General features: G+C 35.0%; 1 protein-coding gene across 6 annotated transcripts in view; it reads right to left on the bottom strand.

Annotated features, from left to right (window-relative positions):
* Positions 1 to 22,097, bottom strand: part of ralgps2 (Ral GEF with PH domain and SH3 binding motif 2) — a 225,722-nt gene that overhangs the window by 106,720 nt on the left and 96,905 nt on the right. For all 6 annotated transcript variants that reach the window (XR_012395421.1, XR_012395422.1, XR_012395420.1 and 3 more), the window contains 1 exon segment: positions 5,852 to 5,935. Coding sequence is in view for 2 of the 6 variants with exons in the window: in NM_200474.2 (NP_956768.2) it covers positions 5,852 to 5,935 (84 nt within the window). In the remaining 4 variants the exon portion in view is untranslated.

Genomic DNA, 22,097 nt, shown 5'->3' on the forward strand with positions numbered 1-22,097 from the left:
AACACATCCAAAAGACCACATCGGGTGCCACTACTGTCAGCTAAGAACAGAAAACTGAAGCTACAATTCGACAGGTTTACCAAAATTGAACAACAGAAGATTGGAAAAATGTTGCGTGGTCTGATGAGTCTCGATTTCTGCTGCCACATTTGGGTGGTAAGCTCAGAATTTGGCATCAACAACATCCTGACTTGTATCAATGGTTCAGACTGGTGGTTGTGGTGTAAGGCTGTATGGGATATTTTCTTGGCACATTTTGGGTCCATTAGTACCATTTAAGCATTGTGTCAATGCTACAGTTCACCTGGGTATTGTTGCTAACCATGTATAAAAAAAGCATAAATCATCTCATACTGGTTTCCATGACATGACAATGAGTTCACTTTACTCAAATGGCCTCCACAGTCATCAGATCTCAATTGAATAAAGCACCCTTTCAGATGTGGTGAAACAGGAGATTTGTATCATGGATGTGCAGCCGACAAATCTGCAGTGATGCCATCATGTCAATATGGAGCAAAATCTCTGGGGAATATTTTCAGTACCTGGTTGAATCTGTCACAAAAGATTAAGGCAGTTCTGAAGACAAAAGAGGGTCCAACCAGGTACTAATAAGATGTACCTAATACAATTTTAGCTTGACCTAATATAAAATTAAGAAGTATGGCATTTTAAATGCTGATATACACAAAGTATGTAAAACCATGAACAAGGCTTAAGTCTCAAACATTGCATAATGCATGAAATATAGTTTAAGAAAGAAAGAAAGAAAGAAAGAAAGAAAGAAAGAAAGAAAGAAAGAAAGAAAGAAAGAAAGAAAGAAAAAGAAATCTGGCTAAAAAAGTCAACAAACCTTATGCAAATATCCCTTGGCAAAAGATACCCATATGTGGCTAATTTTTAACATCTGTCTGGGTCTAATCTGTAGGGTCTGTGTGTATGTGTGTGTGCATACTATAAGTGTGTCCTGCATTGAGCCCATTATAGTGCATGCTACGTATATGAATACACACATTTGTGCACAACTGACTTATTCACTGGTTTTAAAATGTTTGTATAAAACGGGGTGCATAGGATTCCAGAATGAATAAATATGGAGAATTATTTTATTTAGTAATCTTAACCAGCTACTGAATGATATCGTTTACATATACAGTGCATAACCAACTAAAATAAAACATGACAAAGATGGTCAGCTTACAACTGAACAATAACAAAACTACTGGTGTTAATCAAACACACACCTCTCTAAACTTGCAACACATAGTAAAAAATAATCTCACAAATGAGCACACGCTGTTTTTTTGCTGTGAGGTGACATTAGCTAGCTAGCATTACATGTCTGTTTAGAACGTTTTGTTCTCGCCTTTCCAAGCATCATCCTTCAGAAAGTACATTTGTGTTGGCAGGCGAGTGTGTGTGGCTTCCCGAACAGCCGTTTTAGCCGTTTCGAGGATGTATATTGAGAAAGTTTCCACACAACACAAATTCCTCACTGATATTCTCATATTTATTACCGAGCGCTGGCCATATTGTCAAGGGAGAAAGTCTGTCTGAGTGAGTGTGCGCACATTTAAGTCTTAAAGGAACACTTCACTATTTTGGAAAATAGGTGTATTTAACATGTCCCCTAGAATTAAACAAGATAGTTTACAACTTTATCCATTCAGCAGATCTCCAGAACTAGAGGGAACACTTTTAGCTTAGCTTAGCATAGGTCATTGACTTTAGAACTTCGACTCAGTGCAAGTCAACGCATATCAGTGATTTAGCATGTACATTTAATAATGTTAAAGAGGTTTAATATGTATTAAGTGGATAATAAACATTACCATTTCGCTGGAGTGCAGTAAGTGCACTATTTTGTGCTACTGAATGGCTGTATTTAATTTTCTGTCGTTTTTTTTTTTTTTTTTAGACATTTAGACATTTTTTAGACATATATATATACATATATATATACATATATATATATATATATATATATATATATATATATATATATATATATATATATTTGTAATTGAATTACATACATAACTATACATTAACATATATATACATACATATATATATATATATATATATATACACATATATACTCAACTGTTTCCAAAAAAAAGTGGAGCGTTCTATTAAAGTAGAGATTCTAAAGAGTGAAAAAAAAAAAAAGCTTTATTCCACGATCATTCCCCTCTGGTTACACACCGCCAGCTCTCTGCCAATTATGAAGCAACCAATGCACACAGAAACTCTTACACACTCAGAGGGGGCCACATACTTCTTCAAAGGCCAATTGGATCAGATCAGTGTATCTCAACCCAAATGTGCATCCAACATCTCTGCGCATACCTCAGTGCAGTGATAAGCTTTCGAAGATCTGCATTAGCTGCTAGCATTAGATCCGAAATATCAGTGCGAGTTCAGTTTCCCAATTGTCTCGTTGACCTGAAGTAACTTTGACATAAAGTCACATTTACACTTGGGGTGTTGTCTTAGCGGCCAAATTCAGTTAACAAGAAACTTGACGGCGACGTAATTTTCCAACCTAGCCAATCCAAGGCAATAAAGTCAAGTGATTTAGGCCAGAAACATACTCATTGGCAAACATCGGCTCTAATGCGCAGCCAGCGCGTTACACAAATGCCAGCCCTCGGGAAGTGGAGGCCTTCACCCTGCGTGACCCGAACACTTACCTGGACCGGCACCATTCTACACCTCAATGCCAAATCCCTTTCAATCCCAACACATAAACCCCTTAGAAACCTTATTTTCACCTTTTTAAGATTTAAAGTTTCTTTAATTTAAAACAAATGCACAAAACCACCAGAGCAAAACATGTTTCCTGTGGTTGTAAATCCGCTGACCACACACCTATTCCAGCATCCTTTCAGTTTGGAAAAAAATACATCATTTTAAATCTATTGATTGGAATTTGTTATGCTTCTCTGACTTTGCATTTTTCACTTGAATTTAGACAAAGTCAGAGAATTAGCTGTTGATCAATTTCTATTTTAGAGTTGTGAATATGTCATCTGCTCATAAGGAGTCTCTTTTAAATGCTTGTATGATGAAGAAAATTCACAAAACTGTTTATAAAGTCTTACATATGGATATTTCTACAAATAAATTAATAAATAAACATCTATTTTGCAAGAGGAGACCTTTATTCGACCCCCGGGAGCAATGAGAAGCACATTTTTATTATGGAGGGATTTGTTTTATTGCGCTTTTATTTTGGACCGTTGAGGAGAAACATCGCTATTGAGAAGATGGAAAGAGCCAGGACATTTTTATATATAAATCAGACTGGATGTGACTGAAAGTATAAAGTAATGTACACCTAAGATGTGTGAATAAATCATTGGCTAATTTTCACTTTTGGAGTGAACTAATGACACTTAATCAATCAATGGCGATTAATATTAAAGGTGCCATAGAATGAAAATATGAATATATCTAGGCATAGCTGAATAGTATGAGTTCAGTACACATAAATGACATCCCATAAGCCACAAACACCACATTTCCTTGTTCTCATGTAAATCCAGTGAGTGTAAAAACTCATAAGATCAACACAGGATCAATAATATGCACTCCACAGGTGGATTGGCCACAAAATTTACTAGTGAGATTGCAACATTAACAGTAATTCATTTAAGCTATTAAAGTAAGATATTTTATTGAGATTTTAATGAGATAAATAAAAAAATAAAAATAAATTAAAAATTAAGAAAAAACGAGGAAATAAAATGATCTAAACCTGTATTAAAAATACTATGTATGTGGGACTCTCATTTTAAAACGAGAAAGACAGGGAGACTAAAAAGGAGCAGTTTAAATTCCAACCATGACCACAGCTCTTTAGAAAGTAAAATGCATAATATACAGATTCTAAATGTATTCAACAACCCCCAAAAAAGATGCAAATGGTGTGTTTAAATGTATTTTTTGTTAGTTTAATGTGAATTTTGTGAAATTTGCCACATGTATTTACAATGATGAGGCAACATTTATGCATCAAGTCATATCACTTAGCTCTTACTGTGATTTTTCATAAGTGAAAGGACGGCAACAAACTATTAAATTAATTTGTATATCCAGAGGTTGATATTAAGTCCTCTTTGTGTTTTTACATACAAAGCTTTGAAAGACACACCCGTCACCTTTTTTAGCCTACATTTAATGCAAAACACAACTGATGAGCAAACTAGGTTGTTCTGTTCAAATAAAAATAACTCAGTCATTCCTTCTAGCTAAAATAAACCTCGCCACTTCTTCAGTTGAAATGATTCTTAACAAGGCATCTGATTTATTAATATTAATCACTGTTATTAATAAAAATAACTGTTCCAAATACGGTCAAAACTGAGCTTTTCATTCTATGGGTAATTACTGTGGTTATAATAAGCAAATAAAACAGTTTCTGGGGTATTTTTAAATTTGCCTAAGCCACATGCAGTGCTCAGCATATGTGAGTGCACCCCATTTTTAAAATGAATAATTGAAGAGTTCAGATGCAAAAACTCTTAAGTGCAGTCTGAAATTTTCATTGAAAATTGAAATTTTTCTTAGCCCCTATTGTTTTTGTTTAATTATTTCACATTAAAGCCAACAAAAAGGGCTTATTCTATGCCATGAAGTTGATATTACTTAACCGGATAAAAATGCTCATTTTAAAAGAAACAGTCAGATGGCATTTAGAGATTTGTACATCTGAACTTTTCATTTGTATCCATTTCTCAATGATTATGGGTAATATATATATAGGTGTGTTCGAACAAAACATATTTATTAAACAGATATATTTATTAAAATAATATTTTATTCACAGAACATCTTTAGAAATGGAAAGATAATACATTTACATTAATGCGAAATATTGCAAAAAACAAAATTGTATATATTTTTTTGTTTCTCTTGATTTTTGAAAAGTTTATTTAATATTTTTCCCTAACATACATTTGGGCTGCTAATCTTAGAACCATTATGTATTTATTATATGTAGGTATTTTGTTAGATAAGCTCCAGATTTGGCTTTTGTACTGACTAAACTAATGTATATGCACAAATATTCTAAATCTTCCTATAGAAAATATTAATTTAAATGAGAAATTTGTGGGGGTTGTACTCATGTATGCTCAGCACTGTACCTAGTATGAAGATATCAGAGTACAATTTAAAAGATTGAATCAATGGGCTCTATAACCCCTGTAAGCCATAATGTAATTTAATATATTTTATTAATACAGTTTACACATGTTGATCTGTTTAGTTGTGTACATTTGTTGATTTCACTCCTACTCCTTTGTTTGTAATGGTTTGCTCCACCTTTATGGGACTATTTTAGGTTACATTACAAGATAGGAAAATGAGGAAAACAGAGTAACAGTTTTGTGACTGGAAATTATTGTTATGCTGCTTGCGAATTCAGTAAACATTTTTAATTGAAAAGAAACTAATCAATTTATTGCAAGACTGATTTTCTGTAAATCTGATAGTACAGGCCCTTTTATCAGACCCAAAATACTAATTAAACTACTAGCAGGCTACAAATCAGCAAAGCAACAGCAGATGACGAAAACTACTGATGGTCAGCTATTTGACAAACTACTTACGATCAGTTAAAGGGTACAAAAGCTCAATATTAAAATGACAAATTACTACTAACACTCCTCACACTCATCACCTCATACTCCAATTGCACTTGCCAAAGCTTTAAAAATAAATGTATTGTTAAAGTAACCCAGACAGCTTAATAGCAAGTCTAGTTTTTGTGGATTTCAACCTCTTTGGATATACATTAAATAGCTTGTTTTAATGGAGGGACAACAAATAAGTGTTTGTGTACCTGGTTGAAGCGTCGTGTGAAGGCCACTGCGTTCGGTGCTGAACTGTGCTTCTCCTTCTTGTTCCAGCCACAACTAGAGAGCTCCTAAAAAACAACATAAAAGAACAAAAACAGTCACATAAAAAACATGTTCCAGCAGGTTTGTAATTAGGATAGTCGACGGAAAGAATCAAGTCAGTCAAGCACAAGAGGAGACAACACAGTTTTTACAGTGACAAAAGCAAATCAGCTTGAGACAACAGAGACAGGACGCCTTGCTCATGACTAATGACAAAACAAAACAACAATAAAGGAACACACAAACATAATTTTTTTTGGAAATAGTCTTATTTTACAAGTCCCCTAGAGCTAAACAGTTGAGCTTTCCCATTTTTGAATCCATTCAACTGATCTCTGAGTCTTGCGGAAGAACTTTTAGCTTAGCTTAGCATAAATCATTGAGTCAGATTAGATCATTAGCATTTTTACCATTTTTTTTTTATCTGTGTGTTTATTTATCTATAATACTATATCTTTATATCACCCTACAGGGGGCGCTTATAAGGTTTAGGGTTTAGTGTTATTTAGTGTTAAGGTTTAGGGTTATTTGCTGTTAGGGTTTATTGTTTAGTGTTTAGTGTCTATGGTTATTTAGTAGGGATGTAACGGTATCAGAATTTCACGGTACGGTAATACCTCGGTATGAATGTCACGGTACGGTATTTATTGAATCATTTACAGGAAAAAAAAAACTTTTGAAAATACTCCCAAAAAAGTGCCAAAAGTGTCAATGACATACAAATTAGCCATCTATCTGTTAGCTTTGAAACAGGAACTTCAATTTTAATAACAAAAAATTATTAAACCATGTAAAAAAATAAAGTTTCAATTTAGTATTGTTAAAAACTCATCACATTTAACATTTAATCACTCACTTAGATAGAGATGGGTTTAAAGGAAAATTATCATATAACTATAATCTGGTAAAAGCTGGTATCTCTGAGTATTTACAATGTCCCCTGCAACAGAAAAAAACCCTCTCATTTGGGACTGAGGATTCTGGGACAGAGAGATATGACTTGGCCCATGTTGACAGCAGTGGGGTAACGTTGTGCATTGTCTTTCCCCCACTTGAGAGGACAAACCATGAGTGAGATAGATAGAGGTCTCTTTGCGGTACAAGTCAATGTCTGCATCAATCTGAACAGTGTGCTGTGTTTCTGCAGTCCCCATGACTGTTATTAGTCGTATTCCCCAACTTGCAGGCACGTGCACACATAGGGCTCAACCTGTGCAGTGCACATGCCCTTTTTAGTCTTGGATAGAAAATGCCCTTCCAAAACGATCAAAAGTGCCCCCGCGACGCGACACAACCTCCGTCCAGTCCAGCCCTTCAGTAGGCGCGCGATAACACCTCTCTTGAGTATGCGCGCTCAACCCCCCCTCGGCGCTTTACAATACGCGCGCCACAACACAGCTGATCAGAACGCGCGCGACAGCACCGCTATTCAGCACGCGCGGGCGACAACACCCGCTTTAGGTTCGATCATTTCCATCTTTTTTTCATCTCCGCTACTAGCAGCACACTCCATTTCCGCATTACTGGATCTGTAGCGACAACAGACCGCAAAGGATTATGGCCACGCCGGGGCTGATGGGAAATGAAGTTCCAGCTACCTCCCGTTCGCTTCATTCGCCTGAGCAAATTTTCTCAGAAGACCTATAGTTTTACCGAGTCATGCGACTTCGGTAATATCGAAAAAATTTAATATTGCGGTATGACGGTATTTACAATACCGTTACATCCCTATTATTTAGTGTTAGGGTTAAGAGTCTAGGGTTATTTGATGCTAGCATTTAGTGTTTAGTGTTAAAGTTTAGGCTTTAGGGTCTAAGGTTATTTAGTGTTAAGGTTTAGGGGGTTATGGTTATTTAGTGTTAGGGTTAAGGGATTAGAGTCTTGGGTTATTTATTGTTAGGTTTAAGGGTTATTCCGTGTCAGTGTTTAGTGTTTAGAGTCGAAGGTTATTTAGGTTTAGGGGTTAGGGTTTAGGCTTTAGGGTCTTGGGTTATTTAGTGTTAGGGTTTAGAGTCTTGGGTTATTTAGCATTAGGGTTTAGGGTTATTCGTTGTTAGTATTTAGTGTTTAGGGTTTAGAGCTGGGGTTATTTAGTTTTAGGGGTTACGGTTTATGGTAATTTAGCGGTATGCTTTAGGGTTTAAAGTCTCAGGTTATTTAGTGTAAGGGTTTAGAGTGTAGGGTTATTTAATGTTAGCGTTTAGGGTTATTTGGTGCTAAGATTTAGGGTATAGGTTTTAGACTCTAAGGTTACTTAGTGTTAGGGTTTAAGGGTATGGGTTTAGGGTCTAGGGTTATTTAGTTATAGGGTTTAGAGTCTAGGGTTATTTATCGTTAGGGTCTAGGGTTATTCGGTGTTAGCGTTTAGAGTTTAGAGTCTAAGGTAATTTAGTGTGAGGGCTTAGGGGTTAGGGATATTTAGTGATAAAGTTTAGCGTTTGAGGTTTAGAGTCTAAGGTTATTAAGTGTTAGGGTGTAAGGGTTAGGGTTTAGTGTAATTTAGTGGTAGGGTTTAAAGTCTAGGGTCATTTCGTGTTAAGGTTTAGGAGTTAGGGTTTAGGTTTATTTAGTGTTAAGGTTTAGGGTTAAGGGTTATTTAGTGGTAAGGTTTAGGGTTTAGGGCCTAGGGTAATTTAGCGTTAGGGTTTAGGTAATTTAGTGTAAGGGTTTAGGTTTTTTACTGTTAAGGTTTAGGGTTTAGAGTGTAGGGTTATTTAGCGCTAGGGTTATTCGGTGTTAGTGTTTAGAGTTTAGGTTATAAAGTCTAAGGTTATTTAGTGTTAGGGGTTAGGGTTTAGAGTTAAGGGTTATTTAGTGTTAGGGTTTAGGGTTATTTAGTTTCAGAGTTTAGGGTCTAGAGTTATTTTGTGTAAGGCTTTATGGTAAGCGCTTTGGATGTAGGGTTAGGGTTAATGTGTGTTAACGTTATGCTGTGTTCACACCAGACACGGAACGTGCGGATAAATCATGCTATTCGCACATAAATAGCCGCTTAAACATTTGAGTTTACTCGCTTCATTCGTGTATCAAATTCACATCAGAACAGACGCTGATTCGCGTGATGAACAGAGCTTCTGTCTGCCCTGTGACTCTAGCTTCGTTGCTAAATGGCTAACATGGATTTTATGAAGAAAATAACAGCGTTTATGTGCTTTGTGAAGACTGAAAAACAATGTTGATACGTTTAGAGCCGTGTCTGAGTCCACTAAATCCTTTCAGAGGTGCATCCAGCTCTGTGAGCTCTTAAACTCCTTCAGAAACTTAACCTGGATGATGGGAGGCTTTCAGCTGTGCTTCTGACTGAGCCCAGCCCAGGCTTGTCGGGGTCGGCTGGAGGATTACCCCCGGGACACCAACAATAGGCGATATGCCATAATCATGCCCCCACAAGAGCAAGCTCCTGATTGGTTAACGCGGCGTGAATGTCCACTTAAGTTCAGATTTTTGAACTGGAGCGATTCGCGACAATCGCGCAAAACATATAATTCGCACCGCGCCATTCAAGTCATTCGCGGGCCGCAGGATGTCTATTTGCCCGTGTGCATTGACTTAACAAGTAAATCACTCCCTCTTAACGTGCCTTCCGCTTCTGGTGTGAACACAGCATTAGGGTTTTGGATGTAGGGTTAAGGTTAATGTATGTTAGCATTAGTGTTAGGGTTAAGTTGCATAAATGTAAGTAGTTAAACGCAAGTTTCACCCTTATTTATTTCACCCTCACTAGAATATTCAATCTGATTGGCCTATACTTACATGACTTTATGATGCACAGATCCAGTGTGCATGTATGAAGTGTCATTCGCTTCTCTGTCTGTCTGTCTGCCTGTCGATCTATCAGTCTGTCTGTCTGTCTGTCTGTCTGTCTGTCATTTATAGTTTCGATAATTTTCCAATTGAAAGGTTGACTTTTCTACAGCTACATGTACTGTGATGGATGGAAAATCAAAAGTTGTTATTTTCCAGGTCAATATGGATAGGAATTCTGGCGTAATAATCAAATAACTTTGCTGATGTACCAGGGCTGTAGCAGACACAATGATATTAAATATTGCCATTACCTACACTCTCAGAAATAAAGGTACGAGAGCTGTCACTGGCGTGGTACCTTTTCAAAAGGTACAAATTTGTACTTGAAGGGTCCATATTGGTACCTTAGAAGTATATATTGGTACCTACAAATTTTAAGAGGAACACTTTTGTACTTTTTAGGTACCAATGTGGACCTTTAAGGTACAAATTAGTAACTTTTGAAAACGTACCACCCAGTGACAACTAGCATACCTCTATTTCTGAGACTGTAGTTATCCACCTGGAGACCATTTTCAAACTGCAAATATCCTACAGAAATGTGGTAGTTGACTGATTCATAAACAAACTTCAGTTAAATTATTTTCTCTTACCTGTTAAATGGATTCAAGGTTTGCACTGAGCATTTTTTGCTTATGGAAGGGAATTAGTTAAGGAACTTAATGGTTCAAATTATTTTGGTCAACATACGTCCAAAGTGAACAATTCAATAACTCCAGTTTATGACTCATTGGTTAAAATGATTCAATCAAAGTTTGTTTACAGATAAGGACTCACTGATTCAAATGAACCCAAGGTAAAAGAAAGTGAGTAATGTAAATGGGTCATTTGATTTATCCAATCAGAAAGAGACTTCATATGGTGACTCTGATTTAAATAACTTAGCCTAGGCTAGTATTTATTTATCAATTCACATTCAAATGATCTGATTACACCGAGCTTCCAGTTTACGATCTATTAATTCAAAGGAACCACTTGAGTGTGAGTGAATTATGGGGTAAGATTGGGTGCGTTATTCCTTTAATAATCCATATCTGGCAACAATACCATTGAACAGACACAAAATTTGACAAGCTAAATCTCAAAGACATGAAGATCTAAGCTCAACTCCAGCTGTTCCGTCATCTTCGAAATGATCCATTAGCTCTCAAACGAAAGCGGTCATGACATATGTCACATTGGCCACGCTTGGAAAACCCCGACCATAATTATGCAACCGTGTGTTATGTAATTACGCAAAACGCTCAGACATTTTACAGCTTCAAACGAGCTGTTAGTGCCATTAAAACACCAAAACAAACGCCGATACACATCCAGCTGTCAGGAAAGGGAAAAAGAACTGAGTGATTCCACAAGGGGTCTTCAAGAAGAATGAATTGAACCATTAAACATATTCATGATGACTGTACATACCCAAACCTAAAGCAGTGTGACCGCAATCTCTCATGACAAACATACACAATTAATCAGCAACCTGTGGAGGTATAGCAGCTTAGCAACAAATACAAACACAGATGTGAGCATATGGGCCAAAACACACACACGTGCACGCACACACACTCCTAAATAAGAGTGCTTTCTGCATTGTGTCTCCAGCAACCATTAACACAAGCCAGTGAAATCACTTCTGCTGAATCCATTTCTCCAGGAGAAGCAGATCTGCCAAAACAGAGTCTGAGCCCCCAGCGTTTAATCGAGAACCTGTGATGAGGAAAATCGCCTACTGAGATTTAATGAAATGAAATGCTACCCTCTCCGAGAACAGCATATGAGGTTAAGGGCTGATTTCCGTTCTTCTTTAGTGATGTAATGCACAACTGAGGTAGAGCAGAACTGAACAATGGCTTTATTCAATTGAACTGAATGTAGCGAGTTGGTTCTCAATGCTAGTATTGAGTCGGTCACACAGTTTCAGCAACATCACAGGCTCTAATTGAAAGTAGTATGATAGAGGGTAATAGTTGAGCTGTGAAACAACGTTGTAGGCTGAAATGGCAAAATCCAGAAGATGAACAACACAAATAACGCTCCTGACATTAACTAGGCGACTACAGTAAGTCTACATTTTCTGCACGTGTGTCTGAAGCACAGCCTCACCTGAAGGGAATAAATCTGAAAGAGAGCCCTTTTCCTAGAAACACACTTCCACTCATTCTCTTCCTCTCTCTTTGACTTATAAAAACAGCACAGAAGGAAAGTGGACATGCCATATGCAGCGTCCATTAATCTGAACTGCTCAATAGAGCTGCATCCGTCGGCGTCCAGCCAAAATACTGAGTGGTGCAGATGGGGGACCCATCGGGCTCCAAACTCTCCTTTACGAAATACAGACACACAGAGAGAAACCTAATGAAATGGTTTCTAAAACATTTCTCCATTTGACTCATTTATTAACATTCATTGTAATTTTTGCCTCTGAATTTAGGCCTATTAGTTTATAATCTTATTATTATTATTATTATTATTATTATTACTAGATATGTTATTAATAATTAATGTAGCTTTATACATAGGCTAGGTGGTTTAAAAATATAATTTAATATGAATATAATTAAAAAATGAGAGTGTAAAGAAACAACAAAAACTACATTTGCAAAAAAAGTATGTTTTGAATGCTTTATTAAGCACAATTTTATATGAAAACAAGTATCATAAAACAAACTACTGCTGTCACTAATATTTATGTACAGTTAGGGTCAGTAAGTCAAAATTATTATCCCTCCTGTATATTTTTCCCCCATTTTCTGTTTAACTGTATTTTTTCCCCGACACATTTCAAAACATAATAGTTTTAATGACTAATTTTTTTTATCTTTTTCATGATGACAGTAAATAATAATTGTCTAGGTACCTATCAAGATACTAGTATTCAGTTTAAAGTGACATTTAAAGGCTTAACTAGGTTAAATAGGTTAACTTGGCAGGTGGTAATTAGGCAAATCATTGTAAAACGATAGTTAGCTTAATGGGCTAATAGTATAGAGAGCTTTAAATGTTCTTTAAAAAAAAATAAAAACTGCTTTTATTGTAGATGAAAAAAAACATATGACAAAACATGAAACAAATAAAAAATGTGGTGCAAGGCACGACGCAATTGTTGGTTGCTAGTTTTAGCTCGGAGCAAGAGTCATTTTGACGTTTTGCACCATGCTGTTTAAATAGTAAATGTATTTGCGCTCATCTGTGCGCCCATAGGCATACTGGTCTAAAAAAGGAGGTGTGTTAAGGCGCATTGTTGCTATTTTCTAAAATAGACAGCGCAATAGACCAGCTGAGAGTAGGTCTAAAGTCCAGAGCAGCGCCTCACTTAAACATTGCTTAATTCACACAGGATGATCAGCAATATGCAAATATCATTACAAATAAAAAAAATTAAAGGATTAAATATTACAAAAAAATTTATTTTCTAGCCTACATAAATATAAAAACCACTGCCTCCATGCCTTCTTCATCTTTTTTAGAACTTAATTTAGAAATAGTTTTGAAACAAATCTTTGCGCTTAACAAACAAAATTAATTATGTACGCTAATGGATGTCTGTGCGTACAACATGTTTCCTTATCCACGGAAGAGAGAAAAAGTTAAAGTAAAGAATGAGGAGGCTCATCTCATTCTTGGCGCTGTAGACGCTCTGTTTAACTGTTCTCTTGCTTGCGTAGTGTTCAGTTTTTCCACTTACAAAGTCCATTATGTTAATAGCAAATGCGCTATGGCGCAACGCAACTGACTCTTAAAGGGAATAGGAGATGAGACTCTGATTGGTTTCTTCTCAAAACACACCTATAACTCATTAAGAGAATAAGCTCAACCCTGTTAGACCATGTGCAGCAGCGCAGAGCGGATTTTCCAAACGTTAAAATTGTAAAAGTGGATTCGGACAAGTCCTTAATGCTTTTGCACAGAGCTTTGCTTCTGGATCATCAAAATAGAGCCCTGACTGTTCACTTGCAGTTGATAATGTTTTACATTTATTTCTCCAACATAATTAAAGAATTAAGAACTGTGGAAAATAAGCCTAAATGACACAATTTACTTGAATGTTACAAGGTTCAAAACGATGGATTATATATACACGGTAAATCTTAGTAAATCACTTAGTAAATCAGACTAGAGATGCAATGATTAGTTGATTTCACTATTAACTACACTTTAATTCATCACAGTTAATTAATCGTAAAGGCTTCTCAATACACATTTTCGGCACAAAACAAAACTGTAGCAACTAAAAGTTATGCCAACTGTGTACTAGTTTAAAGTTCCGAGCTTGAAGACCAGGGGAGGCCGACCCTGTTCCTGAATAGCCACCTTCCTGCAGATTTCAGTTGCAACCCATATCAAACACACCTGCCTGTAAATATCACGTGGTGTTCAGGTCCTAATTAATTGGTTCAGGTGTGTTTGATCAGGGTAGCAACTGAAATATGCAGGAAGGTGGCTCTCCAGGAACAGGGTTGGCGACCCCTGTTGTAGACCAAGGCTAATACCCACACTGGATTAACTATGGCTGAGGCTATTAATTAATGGTTGTTCACATATCATGTCTTTTGCAGATGCAGGTTTGTTATTTCCAACAGAGGAACGTGGCTTGTATGTGCATATGGGGAGCAACTTGCATACACGCAACTAAAACGGAATGCGAGGGGCATGACCAAAAAATAAATAAATAAATACCAAACAATTTTGTAATATAGTTGATCAAAAGTGCCTTTCAGACAAAGGTTCAGCAGCATTTGACAACATTTGTTTTCTTTTTTAAAAGAAATACTTAGCTAATATGCAGCTTAGATTTACATTAGGCAAACACTATTAGTTTAATTTATTATTATTTGTTTGTTTGTTTATTTGTTTATTTATTCATTCATTCATTATTCTGTATATTTTTCAGCGTAAAATTATTACTTATTTTTAACTGCCAAAACTTTTTTTATTTATTTTTAAGTCTAAAGAGAAATGGACTATTGTTTGTTTTTTTAATATTATTTTTTTGTGCTGTATTAATTTGTTAATGACCAGCAATACATGATTTTTTTAAGATATAAGGATTTTTAATGTTATTTAATAAACTAGCAGTGTTTTGAAATTAATGAATGCATAATAATCATGATAACCTTGAAACCGTGATCATTCCTTAAACTATAATCGTGCAACTAAAATCTATAATCGTTGCCTCCCTAACTCAGATTAAGCAGTTATATACTGTTACTCTGTGTTGATTAGAAGTGCTTCTTTTATCCTCATTTGTATTTCACTTTAGATAAAAAAAAAAAATTGCTAAGACATGCATAAATAGTATGAATCAATGCTGTAGAAATATTGCCATGTGGTACTGGAAACGGTATCAAGCATTGACATTTTTAAAGTACTGTACTAAAACCTGAAATCCCAGTCATTTAAATCCCAGCTCACATTTGCTGTAATGTAAAAACCTCATGTGTGTTCAGGATATCTGGGCCTCGTCCACTCTTTCTGCACTTCCTGTGCAGCACGAGATCAAGAGCCAGTGTTTTTTTTTTTTCTCCAGATCATCTCTTATGTCTTGTATCGTCTCCATGTGTCGTATTTGTGATCTAAAAGCAGCTCACGTGTGTTTCCAGCATTCCTCATGACGGTACGCATGAAACCGGCCAGACTCATCCATAATGAAAGCCAAAGAAACCCACAGTTAATGTTACCAGATGCAGAGCAGCGCAATGAACAAGGACAGCTTACTAAGTGAACATACATGTGCGTCGCTCCTGTGCAATCTGACATCATTTAAAGCAGCGAAAGCGTCTCCAGAGGCAATCCTGCAATTGGAAATCTCCGCTGATCAAGGCTGAACTAAAATCAGCATCTGATTGTAGAGATAAATCCAGGTTGGGGTTAAGGTTTAGAGGAACGGGCAAGGTAAGGATTACATGTATAGATAAAACTGTAGTTTGAAAAAGATGTTGATACAGGTCTTACTTAAAAAAAAATCATGGCAATGGCAACCAAAGGTAACAACTAAAACCCATGTCTTACATAGATCTGTGCAAAGTGGTTCTTGAAGCACTGACTCCAGCTGCAGTCCACTCTTTGTGAATCTCCCCCACACTTTTGAATAGGTTTTGTTTTTCAATTCTCTCCCGGGTGCGGTTATCCCTAGTGTTTGTACACATTTTTATTTCCATGACATCTTTTGCTTGATTTTGCTTCTCTATTTATGTGCTTGGACACGGAGCTCTGTGGACAGCCAGCCTCTTTTGCAATGACATTTTGTGTCTTGCCCTCTTTGTGCGTGGTGTCAATGGTCGTCTTTTGGGCAATCCGCCATCTTCCCTTTGTTTGTGTAGCCTACAGAACTAGACTGATTGACAATTTAAAGGCCTTTGCAGGTGTTTTGAGTTTTATAGCTGGTTATAATGTGGCACCAGGTGGCACCTTTTCACAATATTCAAATTTTCTGAGATACTGAATTTGGGGCTTCATTAGTTGTCATCAAAATCATCAAAATTAAAAGAAATAAACAGTCTGTGTGGAATCTATCTATATATAATACAGGTTTCACTACTTGAATGGAATGAGTGAAATAAACTTTAGTTAATGTATATAAATATTTCTAGATACATGACCTGTTTACTGAAATATTATTATAATACATTTTTTAATCTGTATATTGAAACAATAATAAAACAATAATGGAAGGGGGGTGCTCATTAGACACGTTCTGAAATATGGCAATTAAAAAAATGCTAATGACAACTGTCGTTAAGTGTCATTAGCTTAGCTTTGTCCATATTTGTTATCATTGTGATATAAAAGCAAGAGATACAGTGTCTTCATCAGTTTGGAGCGTGTCTGACAGTCACATACTGCTACATAAACTGACCAGCCTGATCTAATGAGGAAACAGAATTATTTTACGTTTTGTCAGTTTTTTTGGCTAATTCGTACGAAAATGTTGGATTTTTAAAAGGCGACGTGACACCAAACCTTACCCCTAAACCCAACCGTTGTTGGGGGATAAGCAAATCATACTAAATTGCATGAATGAAATTGTGCAAATGTTAAACGTTAAACTGACTGATTCTGAAGTTGTATAGGAAAAGGAAACATCACGCTTTAATGTAAAGGAAGGGAATGCAGACATTTATATATTTATTTCAAATTGCTTTAAAGACTAAATAAAACAAAAGCTTAAATTCTGTTGAATGGCTCTTGCAATTATATCCCATTTGAGATCAGCTTTGTGTTGAAGTTGCTTACAACTTTCATGGAAAGATTAACAATATAGAACAAATACAGGAAAACTAAATGGAATGGTAGCAGGATAGAATGCTAAAATATGCAAAAAGGACAAATGGGAGTTTTGACAGGTATCGTTGTCATTTTAAATGCAAAGGTGACATTGTTTGAGAAGCCTTTGTTATAAGAATGTGACATTACCAAGACAACAAACCCTGTCATAAATATGTCATAAACATATTAATTTCAGACTTGTGCATTTTCCTATTGGCATTATGGCTGGTTTCTCATTTTGCACACACACAAGATGAGATGTCTGAGTGACCTACAGACTGAAGGATATTATTGGATAATAAAGTACCACTTGCTTCTTTGTGTCTTGCTTTTATAAAGATGCTTCACTTCAATTCAGCAGATCACAAATCATCAACACATCAAAACATCTCCTACTTCCAGACACTCCTAATAGATAAACACACATAACCAGACACACATAAACAAACACAGTTTTATTTACAGACCCACGCAAGCATTCAAACACACACAGGCAAACACATTCAGGCAAGCACACACCCAAACACACGTAAACATGAATAAACAAGCATTCACACATACACGAACACACTAATGCGCAAAAACACACATGCACAATCAAAATGCACATTCTCACACAAATGCAAACACACACAAACAAACTATATATATATATATATATATATATATATATATATATATATATATATATATATATATATATATATATATATATACACACACACACACACACACATATATAAGTTATATATGTTGTGTGTGTGTGTGTATCTACACACACATACACACACACAAAAACCAACAAAAACATGAAAACGCACACAAACAAAATATAAACAAATGAAAGCATAAACATATACACACAAGTATATACACACAAACAGACAAATATACACTAATGCACGCAAACACACTTGTACAAACGAACATGAAAATGCACACAAACAAACTCGCAAACAGACACACACATGCACAAATATACAAACCCACACAAACAAGCAAACACATGATGCACACACACTATTGCAAAACACACACGTAAACAAAAAACGTAGAAAATACACACAGGTAAACAAAAAAGTAGAAAATACACAAGCACGTACACGTAAACAAAAATGTTGAAGCACACACGAAACACAAAAATGTAGAAAATACACACACAAACACAAAAATGTAGAAAATTAATGCAAGTAAACACAAAAGCGTAGAAAATACACACACACGTAAACACAAAAACAGAAAATACACACACATAAACATAAATGTAGAAAATACACACACACGTAAACAAAAAAACATAGAAAATACACACACAAGTAAACACAAAAACGTAGAAAACACACAAACAAAAAAGTAGAAAATACACACACATAAACACAAAAACGTAGAAAATACACACACTTAAACATAAAAACGTAGAAAATACACACACACGTAAACACAAAAACGTAGAAAATACACACACGTAAACACAAAAAGTAGAAAATACACACATGTAAACACAAAAACGTAGAAAATACACTAAAACACAAAAAGTAGAAAATACACACATGTAAACACAAAAAAGTAGAAAATACACACACATAAACACAAAAACGTACAAAATACACATACTTAAACACAAAAATATAGAAAATACACTAAAACACAAAAATGTAGAAAATACACACATGTAAACACAAAAAGTAGACAATACACACATGTAAACACAAAAACGAAGAAAATACACTAAAACACAAAAATGTAGAAAATACACACATGTAAACACAAAAAAGTAGAAAATACACACACATAAACACAAAAACGTAGAAAATACACATACTTAAATACAAAAACATAGAAAATATACACATGTAAACACAAAAAGTAGACAATACACACATGTAAACACAAAAAGTAGACAATACACACATGTAAACACAAAAACGTAGAAAATACACTAACACAAAAATGTAGAAAATACACACATGTAAACACAAAAAAGTAGAAAATACACATACTTAAACACAAAAACATAGAAAATACACACATGTAAACACAAAAAGTAGAAAATACACACATGTAAACACAAAAATGTAGAAAATACACTAAAACACAAAAATGTAGAAAATACACACATGTAAACACAAAAAAGTAAAAAAATACACACACATAAACACATAAACTTAGAGAATACACATACTTAAACACAAAAACATAGAAAATACACACATGTAAACACAAAAAGTAGACAATACACACATGTAAACACAAAAAGTAGACAATACACACATGTAAACACAAAAACGTAGAAAATACACTAAAACACAAAAATGTAGAAAATACACACATGTAAACACAAAAAAGTAGAAAATACACACACATAAAAACAAAAACGTAGAAAATACACATACTTAAACACAAAAACATAGAAAATACACACACTTAAACATAAAAACGTAGAAAATACACACACACGTAAACACAAAAACGTAGAAAATACACACATAAACACAAAAAGTAGAAAATACACACATGTAAACACAAAAACGTAGAAAATACACTAAAACACAAAAATGTAGAAAATACACACATGTAAACACAAAAAACTAGAAAATACACACACATAAACACAAAAACGTACAAAATACACACACTTAAACACAAAAACATAGAAAATACACACATGTAAACACAAAAAGTAGACAATACACACATGTAAACACAAAAACGAAGAAAATACACTAAAACACAAAAATTTAGAAAATACACACATGTATACACAAAAAAGTAGAAAATACACACACATAAACACAAAAACGTAGAAAATACACATACTTAAATACAAAAACAGAAAATATACACATGTAAACACAAAAAGTAGACAATACACACATCTAAACACAAAAACGTAGAAAATACACTAACACACAAAAATGTAGAAAATACACACATGTAAACATAAAAAAGTAGAAAATACACACACATAAACACAAAAACGTAGAAAATACACATACGTAAACACAGAAACAGAGAAAGTACACACGTAAACACATAAACAAAGAAAATACACACACAAACAAAAAGGTAGAAAGTACACACATTAACACAAAAACATAGAAAATACACACACACACAAACAAAAACATAGAAATTACACACACAAACAAAAACATATAGAATACACACACGTAAACACAAAAATTTAGAAAATGCACACACGTAAACACAAAAACGTAGAAAATGCACACATGTAAACAAAAACGTAGCAAACACATACACGTAAACACAAAAACGTAGAAAATGCACACACATGTAAACACAAAAACGTAGAAAATACACATGTAAACAAAAGCGTAGCAAATACATGCACGTAAATACTAAAACGTAGGAGCACACACGCAAAAGAAAACGGAAGCATGCACACACACACACATACAAAAGACACACACTCGCGCAAGCAAACAAACAAATCCAAAAAAAACAAACACAAACAAAAATAGAAGCACACACAAAAACAAAACAAAAATTGTGCAACACAAAATTGCAAACACACGTCGTAAACCCACAAACACACACATATGCACACTTGTGCAAAATGCACAAACACACATGCAAACTGCCACACATACACTCACACAGATGCCAAACACAAGCATTCATGCATGCGAACAAATATACACATGTAAACACAAGCATGCAAACACAAATTCTAACACACACACACACAAACACACAACCTAAGCGATAAAACCGTGACAATATGTTAGACGACCTCAACTGAAAAATAATAATTAAAAATCTAATAAAAACCACCATCAACAACAGCAAACCAATAATAGCAGAGAAAAGCGTGCAGGTCTTCAAGTTCACTCATATCACTGCATTATTGAGCTCCAATCCAACAAACCTGCCCACTGCAGCAGAGCATTGTGGGACAGAGCGCCTGTAAAACAGCTAATAAAGTGATGCTGAGAATAGAACAAGAACTGCCCATGTACTGTAGGTTGGAAACAGTTACGTAATTTTACACATCACTCTAAAAGTTGTGTTTTAGTGCATGTAGAAAAGCCTGGTTTACATTCCAGCCATGAGCTCATACTGGACCAAACTGCATAATGTACACACATCTGCTGGGCTGAACAAACTATAAATGAACTAACAATTAGGATTACTGCATTTGAATGGAACTACATTTGGAAGCTTGAATCAAAGTGCATTTACATTTAGTCATTTAGCAGATGCTTTTGTCCAAAGTGACTTACAATTGAGGAGGCATTCAGCAAATCAACAAGAACAGGCAATATACACATGAGCGCTAGCTATACAAATGAACTGTTAGTGCTCAGAGAATTAAGAGCAAAATGCAGTGTTTTGTTACAGATATAGAGTGATTGTAAGAAAGTGTCTGGTGAAAATGCGCAAAACTGGTGCAAGAGTCGGTTAAAGTTTTAGAGAGATAAAACAAAAGTGTTTTCTTTACAGGTGGTTTGTCAAGCCCACTCACCTCTGGTCTTGTAAATTTTAATTTACAAAAAGCTACTTGTAATGTATAACTTATACAAGTTTGGTTGTTTGTTTGTTTATTTATAAATATTTGTGAACATCAAAAAAATAAATAAATAAGATCACAACTTTGGTGAAATTATTTAGCGATTCATTGTGTGACGAGTTTCCTTTCTTCCTGCTTTTTCCCCCCTTTTTTTATATATATATTTACCAAATGATGTTCATCGGAGCAAGAAAAATTTTCACAGTATGTCTGATAATATTTTTTCTTTCTTCTTCTTTAGGACAACTTCTTCGACTAACAGCAGTTTAAAAATTTTTTAAAGCCATTTTAAGGTCAAAATTATTGGCCCCTTTAAGCTATATTTGTTTCCGATCATCTACAGAACAAACCATCGTGATTCAGTAACTTGCCTGATTACCCTGACCTGCCTAGTTAACTTTATTAACCTAGTTAAGCCTTTAAATGTCACTATAAGCTGTTTAGAAGTGTCTTGAAAAAACATCTAGTCAAATATTATTTACTGACATCATGGCAAAGATAAAACAAATCAGTTATTAGAATTGAGTTATTAAAACTATTACGTTTAAAAAAGTGTTGGAAAAAATCTCTCGGTTAAACAGAAACTGGGG

The sequence above is a fragment of the Danio rerio genome, chromosome 20 (assembly GCF_049306965.1).
Source record: "Danio rerio strain Tuebingen ecotype United States chromosome 20, GRCz12tu, whole genome shotgun sequence".
Classification (NCBI taxonomy): Eukaryota; Metazoa; Chordata; class Actinopteri; order Cypriniformes; family Danionidae; genus Danio; species Danio rerio.